Here is a 14401-nt window from a genome sequence, read left to right as displayed (position 1 = left end):
GTTCTCCTGAAAGAAAGAAGGTAAGAATGAGGAGGGGGATAAAGAGTGATTATCCTATCATTGATCGTTTGTCAGGAGCATTTCTTATTCACTGGACTATTGTAAAAAGCTAAGCTCTCGATCAATCCTGTAAGCTCCCTGTACAATTAAATATCTTGGAATGGTTTTCTTTCTTTTCTAGCCAGATTGCAGGGCCTCAGGGTTTTTAGGAAAGCAAGTCGTTGTGTGTGTGTGTGAGTGTGTTTAAGAATATGCTACAGGGAGGAAAGTCATTCTTTTCTAGAATCCTACTTTAGGGAAAGGCTGAAACTGGAGAAGAAAGGTAGGCTACTCTTGTCTCTTTCTTCCCAAAATAAAAAGTCCCCATGAAATCCTAAAAATCCACCATAAGGTTGGATAACTATAAGAGTTAAAAAATATTTCAATGTAAAGAACTAAATACAGAAGAGTACTACTAGTCTGTACTATTCTGATCCAATAAGAAGAGCTAACGCTACTGAGATGTTACTATGTGCTAGAATTGTTTAAGTACTTTTCATCTCATTTAATCCTTGCAAATACCCTAAAAGATGGCTACCTTACAGATGAAGAAATGGAGGCACAAAAAAGTGAAGTAACTTGCCCAAGGCTGCAAAGCTAGGAAACCATGGAGCTGGGATTTGGGCTTAGATAGTAGTCTGGCTTCAGAGCCCATGCTCTTTTTAAATTTATTTTTTATTTTTAAAATTTCCCCCAAAGCAGGTGCACAGTTCCTGGAAGTATCGCAATACCAGATCGACGAGTGGGGTGGATGGAGCAAGCTTCTATTCCATCTCCTAATTCCAAAAATCCATTTAATATATTGTCCTCGGATAGAGGACATATCAGATATTAAACTGATAAGAACAGATACTATACTTGATCTTAGCCAAAAGGCTGAGAAGCGATATAGAGCCAATGCCCTTTAAATGAAACAAGTTAAATTGACCCACAAGTGCCCACAGGGCAGCAGCCTGTCAGGTGTTCCTGGGGCCAGGACATAATGAAAAGCCACATCTCTCCTCCATGGGGTCAAAGCTGAAGAGAAGCTTCTGAGGAGAGAGCTGATTTCTGCAGCAGGAGGTGTTTTTTTACCCAGCCATGACACTGAAGGAGGGCAGGAAGAGGTGAGCCTTACCCTATGGACGAGCAGATCACATCCTATGGTGTAGGATTTGGGGGGAGGGGTGAGACCTTCAAAGCTTAGAATGAAAATCAGACTGGTAGGCTGAAAATTCTCTGCTCAGCTAAAGGCACTAGGTGACCTTGCAGAAATCTCTTTTCTGTGCTCAGTTTCTCGTTTATGTAACAACAACCCTAAGCTGGCAAAAAAGGAAAATGTTTTATAAAAGAATGTGATATTAAAGTGTTTTTTCATTTTTTAGTTATACTAAGAAGCTTTATGTAAATTTAAACCCAATTTCAACTTTTATGGGCCCTTCTTCCTCTCCTAAGAAAGCAATTTGCTTTGATTGGTTAAATACTTATGAAACTAAAGGAAAGGACTAGACCACCCTCCCTCACTCAGCTCCAGAATATCTCAGATATAAGAACACACACCCGTACCTCAACCTTGAGACTGAAAAATCAGCATAAAAAAGACTGGAATCTTATTAAGATTCAGAAGTACAAACGTAAGTAGCTGTTTAAAAGATCTGTGTAATCACATTTTCAATGTTGAAAGAAATTTCTCTATAAAGATAGTAAGATAGGGTGGGGAAAAAAAAAAAAAAAACACCTTGCAAAACTACTTCTGTATCCATCACAGGTGTGCCTTTCTTTATACAAAAGCATTCTTGAAAAACTGCGTAAATCAGATCCTGTTTTAAATGCCTTAAGGGAGCTATTTAGAAGGAACCCTGCAGTGAATCCTTTGGTAAAGCAAATAATCCTTTTGTAATGGGAATAATTTCTCCCAATGTATCTAGTTTTTTTAAAATCCCATTTTCATATATCTGCTTTTCTTCAAAGGGGGCCATACCTATCTAAATACAGCTGCATTTGCATATTGATTTTAACAGCGATCCTCTCAGGGATGTTTAACCCTAGGTTCCTTGCAATGGTGTTAGTGCTCTGCTGTTCATATTTTTAAAAATCATTATAGTAAACCCAGAGATTTCCAAATAGGAATAAAAGAATCTATTATTCCCCCTGCAGCCCTGTCCCCTGTGCCCCCCATGCAAACAGTCCACACAAAAGAGTCAGGAAGCCGCACAGAATTCTCTGAATTCTCGTGGCAGTAAGTCTCAAAGTCTTTACAGTTTTCCTTTCCTTTGTTGCTCCCCTGAATCTACCAGGGACAGGGCTCTGGGTCAGCTAGGACCAGGTGGGAACAGTGCCTCTCAGACATATTCTGACAACAGCCTGCAGGCAGGCAGAAGCTTAGGTTCAGTCCAACAAAATGCCAGTCTGGTCTCTCTGCCTGACAGAACTGTGAATCACTGTTTCCTAGGAAGAGGTAAGCCCAAGTGCTTTTATAAATACAATGAGATTAATAGATCAGATCAAAACAACTCCTTCTCCTTCCCAGAAAATGCTGTCACTATTGAACCAAATTGCATCAAACCAAAATGCTCCTGAATCAGTGTGATGAAGTGCGTTGTAAGCGGCTGCTAACTAAGGGAAGAGGCAACATGCCATAATCTCTCCTCGTGGGCCTGCCTACCAGAGACCAGTGCTTGAATGGCCACGGTGCCAGTGAGGACGCTCCATGTGTACCACAGATGACAGGGCAAGAGGCCACATCCCAGGCACTGGTATCAGAACTTCTTTCCTTTTCAACTTTCCAGGTAAGGATGCTGCTTTCTGACCCACACAAGCAATTCCAGCTCTTTTCAGCTTACAACATCTTGAAGATGGACACAAGAGATGGAAAAGCACACACAGCTCAGATACTTCGATCACTCCTGCCAGAAGACCAGCTTAACCCCTGAATCCCCTTAACCCAAGGAAGTGTCCTTTTCTTGTCATCTGGCTGCTAAAAGAGAAGGCTTGGGGGGAAGGCATTCTGGAAGATGTCTACAGACATCTGCAAGCCCTAATACTCCCTCTGCACCTGGGGTGCCCTGGGCAGAAGGTATGCTGGTGGAAGGGCGAGGGGCAGGCCAGCTGCAGTGCTCAGCTGGAGTGGCCTCTGCCTGTGTCAGACCGGCACTCTCAGGGCGTGCTGTGTGGGCACCACCAAGGTGCTGCCTGGCAGGCTGCCCGGGAACAGGGCCACATTCAAAATGTGAGTCTGGGGGCGCCTGGGTGGCGCAGTCAGTTAAGCGTCCGACTTCAGCCAGGTCACGATCTCACGGTCCATGAGTTCGAGCCCCGCGTCGGGCTCTGGGCTGATGGCTCGGAGCCTGGAGCCTGTTTCCGATTCTGTGTCTCCCTCTCTCTCTGCCCCTCCCCTGTTCATGCTCTATCTCTCTCTGTCCCAAAAATAAATAATAAACGTTGAAAAAAAAACAAAAAAACAAAATGTGAGTCTGGAGCAGGATAAAGTTTCACTAAGTGGCTCCTTTGCCTAGAGACTATTTGTGTTGAGGGAGAGGGCAGTGGGGAACATATGACTGCTTCACACTTGGACTGTCTCTCTCAATTGATTTGTAAGGGTAAGGATCCAGGAGAAAATCTTAGGTTCCGGTGTCAAGAGGCCAGGCTAGGAAGACCATCCTATCCCACACCACTCCCTGGTCCTAGCTTTCTGAGGAGGTAGAAGGATGTCAGAGAGACACAAAGAGGCCATGGAGGCTGGGGCTCTATTTCCAGAGAAGGAAGCGAATTTCCATAAGGCAACCAGGCTGGTAGTATAGTTATCCTTCCTGCATGGACTCTACCAAGCCTGTTCTGAGACTCCAGACTATGGTATTTGGGTTTATATCACATTTCTCTCTCTCTTTACCTCCACCGGGAACCAAGGTATGTACTATTTTCATACGCTATGATAATCACAGAACTACAAACCAGTAATTCACCACCTTCTACCCAAAGTATATAAAATGATGAAAGGTCAATTTTTAAAAATAAAAAATATGAAACAGACAAAGTTAGCTGTTCAGAAATTAAATATTACTCATTATCCTTAGAGAATAAATAGTAATTATGTTTTTGAACACAGTCAAATCAGTTGTGCTCTAAGTGATCTGACAGTGTGCTCCCCAGTGCAGAGGCCAATCTGGGAAGAGATTGGGAACATAAGGTAACATCCACCTCTACAGGCTTTCTCCTAAATCAGATTTTTCTCAGTGGAATTGGCTTTAGATAACAAAGGGAAAGAATTCCTGTTTAATTTTGATCAGGCTCAGTATTCAGCTGAAGAAATCCTGAGAAATGCAGAACAGAGGGAACCAGAATTCCATTCTGGGTGCTGATACACGTTTATTTTGTATCCTGGATGATTTATTGAAGTCTTCTTTTTGCCTTAATCTCTCAATCTGGAAAATGAGGTCATTTGCACCCACTTTGTGTGAAAGTATTTTGTCAGTTTTTGATTCTAGGCATAGAGAAAAGAGCCAAAAGCCTACGTGAACCCAAAAGGAGTGGAGTTCATGGCATGTTCTGTTACATCTTTGCTGGCCTGTGACCTCACAAATACACCTGGGTATGTATGATCTCCCTGAAAAACTTAAGTCGCTTAAGGGACAAGACCACTTTTTCTACTTCTTTCGTATTTCCTTTCCTATACCACTTGCTACAAAAGTAGACCTATGCCACAGAGATAGCAAACATGGCTGTCTCCTTCTTCTGATAATTAAGGCAGGAAATGATGCCAAACCCTATGTTTGAAAAATGCTTCACAGATTCAAAGTGAATGCACATTCATCTGATCTTCACAGTGGCTAGGTTGGGGCATTATCCCCACTTTCTAGATGAAGAAACTAATGTTCAGAGAAGTGAAGCAATTTACCTACAAGCAACCTGAGGCTTATACATGACTATTTTTATTCTAGACCTACTCTCATGTTCCTGACCTGCCCTGGGCCAGAGCTGCTTCACATTTAGCAGACTAAGGATTCTTTCTCCAATGCCATTTTGGTCAAGGTTAAATAAATATGGTTTTCTTCAACGCAGAGAGGAAATTGATAATGAGATGATTTGTAACAAATGATTAAATGGCCATCACTTGGAAATCTCCTCCCTCTCCCCTTCCTGTATTTCAAAAGTTAAAAGGTGCTGGGTGAAGGTGGGAGCGATATCACTTTCCTTCAAGAGAAAGAAGCTTTGGCCCCACACCCCTCACCATCCGGTTGCTCTGCAAACAGATGTCAGAGAGGATCCCTCTTCCTACCACCCAGTTACTCTGAAGGGATGATAACAGCCATTGGGGGGTTAAAAAGAGGCAGTGAACCCCCAGTTAATGAGTAGGAATTCAGCAGGCAGTGTAAGATAAATGGAGCTCTCTCTGCTTCTGCTAGAGTCAGCATGAACTGCGGCCCTGCGGCTTGTTTGTGGCAAATGGAGTGCGCGAAATATCAAAGGGCAGTGATCCAGAAGAAGACCGACTTTGACAAATTTTAAATTGGCCAGAAAGAAAACCAGCAAAAAAGAAAAAAGAAAAAAAAAAAAAAAAAAAAGAAGAAGAAAAAAAGAAAAAAAAAGAGAGAGAGAGAAAATTATGCAATTCACTGTGTCCTGCAATTGTGGCATTGCTGCCTTTGTACAGAATTAGTGGTAAAAACAGCAGAACGACTGCCTGATGCTGGGAGCAATTATGAGCCATCTAAGTGAGATGCTTATCAGTGGCTGAAGCTTTTAGAGCTCTTACTATATACAGTTGTGAGGAACTTGCTCTTGAGCTGCAGTTACTTTAATTAAAGTGTATGGGGTTGGTCAGAAGTAATTATCCTGTTTGGAGAAGAGACAGAAAAAAACCACCTCAATAATTCTGGGTGGCAATAGATTTTAGAAACAGCTTTGCCAATTCTTGTTGTATGTGTGCACTTCCCATAAAGGGATCAGGCTGAGATGGGTTAGACTTACTGGTGGTTGTTACCTAATGGCAAACAATGGGAGGCACACAGGGTTTATTATAACCCAAGTCACCGTGTCTGGCAGGCAACCTGGCTCAGGGCTCCAAACTGCCAGGATGTGCGGTCTTCTAGAGTGCAGGCAAACACTCAGAAGTTTTTGTGTCTCTAGATAGTGAGCATATAAAGGGTCCACAAATGGTACTTTATTAATTAAATTACTATTTGAAACATAAATGAACTAGCACCTCTCCTTTTTATGCCTTCCATTCACGGAGTTTCATTACCTTTTAAAGACAATCGCTCTGTTCCTAGAAAAACAAAACCAAAACAAACTAACAAAAGGACTCCAAGCAATTATCTTCACTAACCTAGTGAGGGGCTTGATGGGAGGTCCAGGCAGATAATCAGTGCTTTAGAAGAACCTGAAATGCATTTCAGTCTCTGGACTTGACACAGGGCTCCCACAGTTTAGTCCTATGTGCAAGCTGTAGCCCTTCCAAAGCTCCAAAAACAAATGAGCAACAGAGTAGTGCGCACAAATGTTCCCAGGGCTGTGCGTAGTCTTTACTTGTGTTTCTCTAGCTCGAGATGGCCCTGGAACTCCACCTGGGTAGGTCCCCAGCTTCTCTGTCCCATGACATCGACTCACATTCCTCAGAAATGTCCAAAGAGACAACCAGAAACGGAACTCTTAAGACTTTTGAGGACTTTTAAGCATATTCTCTGCCTGATTAGCCTGCCCCCCAACAGCAACTTCCAGCTAATTGTTCTTTACGAGGATATCATCCACAAGGCCAGAAAGATGCACTGTGTGAATTATAAGAAAATATCAGAAGAAAACTTGGGTGACTTTTGCTTTTTTAGGTCCTACTTTCCCTCCTATTACACACACTATTTCATTCTACCAGGGCTCTTACCATATAGAGGACAGTAAATAAAGATTATCATGAATTTGATCAAATGCTTCAGTGCCTCCTCCCCTGGCCTATGAATGCACTCATTACAAATCAGCTGAATGGCTCATTGATTTGCCAGGAGGACAAGCAGACATACCCAATCGTTCAGCCAAGCGAATGTAGACTGGGTCCACCCGACGCATGGTTTTCACCAGATCTTTTCTGCGGAATTTGATTTCTACTGTCCCTTCTGGCTCCAGAACTGATCCCCTGGATCAGAGAGAAAGAAAACAAAACAGAAATAGAGGCACTTTAAAGGAAGGAGACAACTGAACGAGGCTGGTTACGATTTGCAGACCAGGAAATAGCTTCATTATGGTTTTGGCCACCCATGGCTCACAGGAATAACCCCAGGGAGAGGCAGGCATCAAAAAGTGTCTAAGTGGGCTGTGAGAAAGGCCTGGCAAAAAGCAATTAGAATAATTCTCATTACCACACCAGTCTACTTCCATCTCAAAAGAGGAATATAGATTCCACCATCTACAGCCGATAAGGGTAGCAGGAATCACATTATTTTCCAGGAGGGGGAAGAAAAAAAAAAGATGATGTAGGCACCGTGGCAGGGGACCAGCCTCCAGCACTTAGGCTGTGCGATGAGAGGTCGATGCTGATCGGTCCCACGCACAGCTGTTAGTCTGCTGGCAGGATGACACACTGGGCTGGGCCAAGCAGGAAAGAAAACATTCTGCCTACTGCTATGGAGAGGTCTCAGGGTTATTACTAGTGCATACTAATTTTGTTCTATTACTAGGAACGTTACCCTATACAACTTAAAAAAAAAAAAAAAAAGCTTTTCAATTGAAAAAAATTACAGCTACTACTTAGTACATACATGGCACTGTTCCAAGTGCTTACACATGAATCTTCACAGCAGTCCTATACCCAGTCTACACCCTTTATGAGGGAAGTTACTATTATCTCCCATTTTACAGATGAGGAAACTAAGGTACAGGGCGTTAAGAGACTGGTCCGAGCCTAACAAGTGACAGAGCTGCATCTGAAACCCGGTGGCCTTGCTCCACAGTCTGCAGAGGAACTGTCTGTGATCTGGTATCAGATCAGGGGCTAGATTTGGATTTAAAAATAATAAATCCCTGGGTGTAGACTGCTAGCTGAGTGATTTGATGAACTACTGGACTCTCCCAAGCAGCATTTGAAGCAGGAGGCTAAAATTTTTGCAGAAACAGAGAAGCAGGTATTCAAGTAAAATGATCAGATGCAGGAAGTGGCACGGAAAATGTCAAAGAAACACAATGTGAAATTTCCCTATTTTGGAAAGGGCTGAAAACTGATTGTGAAAGAAAGCTGGATGTGGTCTGTTTTACTTAAGTAGTTTCAAGGACCACCTCTTGACAAAGGTCTGGGACTTTTTCTTTTGCAGTCCTTTGGATGCTGTAAACACTGTTCTCCAAGTGTCCTAGAGTGCCAGAGTGCGACACTGGACTCTGAGGGAGCAGCTGCGGTTTGGAATCACAGAAGGCAGGTGCTATGGTACACCTCAGTGACGACCAGCTTGTTCCACAGACAAGCAGTTCAGGAAGAGTAAAACTGCTTCAAGTTGCTCGCCAGTCAGTTAAGGCTTCAGAACTCCAGACTAACACTTTAGTCCTTTTACACCAACTTGCTTTCAGTTCCATCTGCCCCATATCTAAGAAAGAGAGAGTAATAGGCCTATCTGAAACACAAACAGAGGAGACAATCTCTCTGAGTCTGGGGATATGTGGGATAGAGGACTTCTTGGTAAAAGAATCTGGGGTGGGGGACCACACTGGGAAAGCCTGACCCCCACCTCCTTTCTTTCTCATCCCAGCAGACACTATTTAGGAAATCTATTTTTCTGACCTTCTAACCCTCTGGAAATAGAGATTCAAATAAAGTTCTCTGGTTATAATGTTCTCCAGGAGGAAACCAACAGCTAGAGGACCTTCAGAGGCAGTGAATGGAAAAAAAGAAGAAATGCTACCTGCTTTCTCGGTCAGCGTACATCTCCATGTGCCGGGGGTTGATGGTGGGGTCAATCACAACCCAGGAGCCACCCCGGAGCTCAGCTTGAGGAGGAATGTAAACCAGCACAGGCTGGGAACACTCCCGTAAGCTATCCACGATGTAAGCACCAAACTTCAGCACCTGGTCGTACATATCTATAGAGGAGACAAATCAGAAATCATGAAACAATGCTTCCAAACATCGTTCACATCATGGTATACACAGAAAACAATATTTATATTGTGAGCTGTGCCTCCATGAGGAGGCTGCTCAGATCAGAGGTGACAGGTCTGGGGGTTCAGTCACCCTAGGTCCTGTCTGGCCACCCTGAAAATTGAAAGGATGGGGATTTCCACCTGTAATGCTATTCAAGACTCTACAGGATCTTGAAAAACACAAGAGAAGTGCACTGCCTTTCACAAGACAGTATGCAAGCCCTATGGATTGCATATCCATTTTATAGCCTTTCTGAATTGCCAGATTCTGGTTTCATTATATTAATTCACACCTGCTCTACAGACACTGAGTATTTTTCATGTCAATATGTGATCTCTCTCACTACATTAAGTTTTCTGAAGGAAGGAACTATTCAAACTCTTTTCAAGTCTCCTCGTGATACTTAGAATATGATAAGCTCTTAAAATGTATAGCTAATGGAAATGGAGCCTTCAAAATTTTTATCTTCAAAATGGCATCTTTCCTCTTGGTATCCCCAGTGTCTTGTCCAGTGCCTGGAACAGAGTTAGTGCTCAGAGTAAGTATCTGCTGAATGAATGGGTGAGCACATACACACTTTGGAAAGAACATAACGAGAAAGAAAAACAAGTTAATTCTTTAACAGTTCCATTTTTACCAGCGCATCAGTATGAGAAAACATTTAAAATGCATATGTATTTACTGGAAACATCACACAGCCACATAAAAAGAAGAGCTACCTCTTCATTTTGCTAAAGAGTACACTTTGTAATCCCCCACAAGGCTAGGAGCAACCTGAAGAAAAGGCACCCTGGTGCATAAATAGAGTCCTTCGAAAGTAGGATCAGTTATTTATTTCCCAACAATTTATGGACTTCTTTCCATTTCCCAGCTCACTGAAGTCTGTGCATGTCTAAAGTCTTAGGTTTATGATTCCAGATGTTTAATGAGCACTTCAGCGGAACCTCAATGGATCCTTTCTAAACACCAAATAACAGGTTCAACTGAGTTCAAACTTTCCTATCAAAGCAAGGATCTCAATTTGGAATAAATCAATTCTGGAAATCCAGAGCAAAAAAGCATTTTTCAGAAAGTTAAGAGCAAATCCAAATAGAAATTGCTTTCATTGTAGTTACTGGCAAATTAAACTGCCACCTTCTCCAAAGTAAAAATGGCTCTCTCTATACAAACCATCAGTGAGCACAGTTAACTGCAAAGTATATGCCTCTCTCCATTGCCCAACCTGGCTGCTCTGTGAAGACTTCAGAAACTCCAGAAATTTAGAAGTTGCTCTGGGAAAAACTCCCTACCCTATGAGGAATGTGTATGGTCATATACTCTGTATATATGATCAGAGCAAAGACATTTATCCCTTTGGGAGGAAAGCAAAGACCAAAAAAATTTACTGCTAATTACACAACTGCTGTATGAAGAGCAGGGAATAAAGGACTTTAAGCGCTTTACGCTAATTCTGTGGTTATGAAAATAATTGCTCAGTTCAAATTATTTTAACTAAATTAATTCTTTAGTGGATATTTCAACCAGTGCTACATAATAAAATAATTGTGTAATTAGCAGTACATTTTTCAGTGCTGCCAAGAGTACAGTCTCAGCCTCAGAACAAGTAACAGAAAGGAGTAGCCCTCAGTGGTGTCATGCACAAAGAAGAAATGGAAGACATGGATAGAAGGAGAAAGTAAAACAATAGAAAAAAAGCACACAAAAGAAAGAGGAGAAAGTAAGTTAGAAGTAAACGAAGACAGTGTCCAGCCTTCTCACTCACTTCTGTTTCTTAAAGATACACCCACATCAAAATCTGTCTGTACTATCTATGATTAACAGACCCAGCCCCTTGAAAGGACTTTATTTAAAATGCACGCCCATTTATTTAATTTTTTAAACTCAAGTTCATATGGGATGCCTGGATGGCTCAGTCGATTGAGCATCTGACTTCGGCTCAGGTCATGATCTCACAGTTCATGAGTTTGAGCCCCGCACTGGGCTCTGTGCTGACAGCTTGGAACCTGGAGCCTGCTTTGGATTCTGCCCCTCCCGTGCTCACACTCTGTCTCTGTCTCTGTCTCTGTCTCTGTCTCTGTCTCTCTCTCAAAAATAAAACATAATTTAAAAAAACATTTAAAAAGATACCCTCAAGTTCATATATGCAAGTAGTTTGGGATGAAGCTGAGTGTGCATGTTTTACTTTCTGAAATGAACTTTAGTCCCTCTTTTTCATCATCATGGCTAGTTTACTGCATATCAGGCAGCATGATTTCATACACACACACAAATGAATCACTTAATTATCAGAAAACCATGTTCTTCTAACCCAAGTTATAGATGAGTAAACTGAGGCTTAGTTAAATAAGTGAATAAGTGGCAGAGTATGAGACTCGAACCCAGATCTTTTTGATTCTTGAAGTCCACTTTCTGTGACCTCATTCTTACTGGAAGGAAAGAGCGGGAGGCCAAGGCTGCTTTCTAGCATCTGATACAATGGCTGAGTAAAATAAAAACCAGAAAAGAGACTGAAATAAAATGACTGAATATTTTTAAATTTTGCCTGGACTTTTTGTATGTTCAGAAAAGTAAGAAATTGTATTGATGACACTACACAGCTATGTGAAGGGCTTGGATCTGACTGTCAAGCAATTACCTTCAGGCCCCATGACCGGGAGTGGAAAAGGGGCCCCAGGTTTCATTAAAGCTGACAGGCTCAGGACCAAAAACAATGCCTCCATCTAACCTGGAACACCAACAAATCCACAATCCAACCATCAGAACACCCAAAAAACAACAAAAGGCTATTAAAATATAAACTGACACACACAAAACAAACTCTACAAACAACACGCTCACACTGAATCACAGCAGCCCCAAACCGTACATTCTGAAGGGCACACTGAAGCGTGTGGCCATAGTCTGATACATATTTGTATGAAATCTCTTCCTATTTGAGACAGAGCAAAAGCACAGCCAAGTGTAGCAAGGGAGAGTGTATTCCCAAGGCTTTAGGTGAGAAATCAGTCTAGGGAATTGTAAAGCTATGCATATGCTGACTGTCAATTCTCAGGCCATGGGAAAAGCAACTAATGGACAATACTGATAGGTTCTTCAGTGGAGAGGCGGGGGCTTGGTACTTTCTAAGCACTGTGAGCAAAGCACATCTGCATACAATCACAGAGCCTTTCTGGTGCGTTCTCAGCAACCAAGCACCAACCCTGTCCGGGGGCTTCATTGTTATACAACATGGATAAACTGTGGCAGCCACATGTACCAAACAAGGGAGCAGGGTGGTAGGGTGTTTCCACAGTGCCCCATACTCTTGAAACTGGAACAGATCTTATTGGCTTGGGGCGAGATTATCTGTTAGAAGCTGAAGGTAAACATTAGGCATACACAAGCTGCATACACATAATGTCAGTTCATTATGGCCGGCTGACACAGTCTTTCAACATCCAAGTAATCAGAGACTTTAAAATAGACTTTCATTCCGGTTAAAGTTTTCAATAAATGTTTTTTTATTGTTATTTATAACCTGTCCCAGGAAAAAATAATAAGTATAACATGAAAAGCCAACTGAGAGTGACCCTGTAGCACCAGCAGTGAGGCAGCTTAATATCACTGGGATTTGCATCCTATCAAGCTATTCATGCTGAGGCTGGGACCCTGGTGCTAATTTCTAGTAAATTTCACGCTTGATGTCTCCCTGTTGTGGGTCATTGCCGGTTCGCCTAAATAAACTGCTTCCAAATGGCTCTTCCATCTAAATATTCAGCCAGTTTTTATAATTTAATTTTGCATTATGCTGAATAGCCTTCCGGCCAGATAGAACTCATTGGAAAAAAAGCACCAATACCATCTTGACATACTTTTATTTATTTATTTATATTTTTACTGCTCGAATTAGACCTCCTAGGCTGACTAGTAAAGAGTTTTTTTTCTCCCCACTAATGTCAATTTTCAGCATAGCAAGAGCTGTCTCTAATCTTTTCCTACTCATTACACACAATTTTGGAGTCATTTTACCCACAGTGCAGTCGGCTCCTGGCTGTGTGTTTGTGTGCACTGAGGGATGGCATAATTGTTTATTTTCCCTCCCTGCATAATCCCCAGCCAGTATTGAAACCAAAACTGCAAACATCTCCCCAAGGGATATGGAATGACTCTCAGCTTAGGTCCCTTTACATGAGATAATATGTAGAAAACATCCTGACCTGTATGTAGTATGTAAATATGAAAGGCAATGTTCTTCCCCTTCCTACATTTACACTGATCTCTATCTTGCCCAAAGCTTATTTATCTTAAGTGATAATGGATACAGCAGTACCAAAACTCTGAAGACAGAACGGGCCCTGGCCTGTATCAGGCCAGTAACTCATTTTTGACCAGAGGCAGGGGGGAGAGGCGGATGGGGGAAGTTATTGTTTAATGGGTACAGAATTTGTGTCAAGGATAATGAAAAGGTTTGGGGTACATTTAGTGCTGATTGTTACATAACATATGAATATACTTAATGCCACTGAATAGTACACTTACAGATGGTTAAAATGATAAACATTATGTTATATGTACTTTCCTGCAATATGAAAAAAAATAACTTCTATCTGACCACTTGAAGTTTCTTATCACAGTGACCAAGGACAACTTCAAAGCAGAAGACAGGCAGGTGGCTAAGAACTTTCTCAGGAACCTACACAATCTATTCCAGGGGATGTTCTGGTAGACCTGGTTTGGTCCTAGGCTCTAAACTCAGCCAACTGTGCTGGAGGAAGTCAGACAGATCTGTGTTCCTCTCCCAGCTCTGTCATTCTTCAGCTAAATGATCTTGGGAAATTTACTTAACCTAAGTCTCAATTTATGTAAAAGGCAGATAAATGCTACAGCCTACACCTCAGAAGTGCTTGTTGTGACGATTATGTAAGACAGTGCACATAAAATGGTTAGCACGGTTTCTGGCGAAAGGAGCTCAATGACTCCTAATTGTTGTTGCTTTTATTGTTACAGGGCTGGCAGCCAACCTGGGCCTGAGCCACATGCAGTAGAACTGAAGCTTTTTCTACAAGCAGCAAGCTGTTGAACTCTGAACTCCTTAGGACAAAAGAGCCAGGCTGACTTACTCCTAAGGAAGGTCAGGAAGAGTGAATTCTCAGTGGCCCTCGGGAAGGGAGATAACTAAGGAGTACCGGCATTGCATTCTCTCCTCTAAGTCTTAATGCAAATTGTACAGCCAAGAAATGTGGGATAAAGTGAAGCTGGATGCTAAATAAACCTCATATAAAGGAATGA

The 14401-nt window shown here is 42.1% G+C and overlaps 1 protein-coding gene and 1 non-coding gene across 22 annotated transcripts in view; both read right to left on the bottom strand.

The window, feature by feature from the left end:
- Positions 1-14401, bottom strand: part of ACACA (acetyl-CoA carboxylase alpha) — a 278038-nt gene that overhangs the window by 18405 nt on the left and 245232 nt on the right. For all 21 annotated transcript variants that reach the window (XM_045490597.1, XM_045490601.1, XM_045490599.1 and 18 more), the window contains 2 exons: positions 8895-9072; positions 7029-7141 (listed from right to left, as the gene is read on the bottom strand). In XM_045490597.1, coding sequence (XP_045346553.1) covers positions 7029-7141; positions 8895-9072 — 291 coding nt within the window. The remainder of the gene's footprint in view (positions 1-7028; positions 7142-8894; positions 9073-14401) is intronic.
- LOC123604777 lies at positions 737-927 on the bottom strand. The gene has a single exon (XR_006715505.1). It is a non-coding gene; the product is annotated as a U2 spliceosomal RNA (small nuclear RNA).

Source organism: Leopardus geoffroyi, chromosome E1 (genome assembly GCF_018350155.1).
Source record: "Leopardus geoffroyi isolate Oge1 chromosome E1, O.geoffroyi_Oge1_pat1.0, whole genome shotgun sequence".
NCBI classification, from domain to species: domain Eukaryota; kingdom Metazoa; phylum Chordata; class Mammalia; order Carnivora; family Felidae; genus Leopardus; species Leopardus geoffroyi.
The sequence above is the reverse complement of the archived record's forward strand: the minus strand, read 5'-3'. Positions and strand labels throughout refer to the sequence as shown.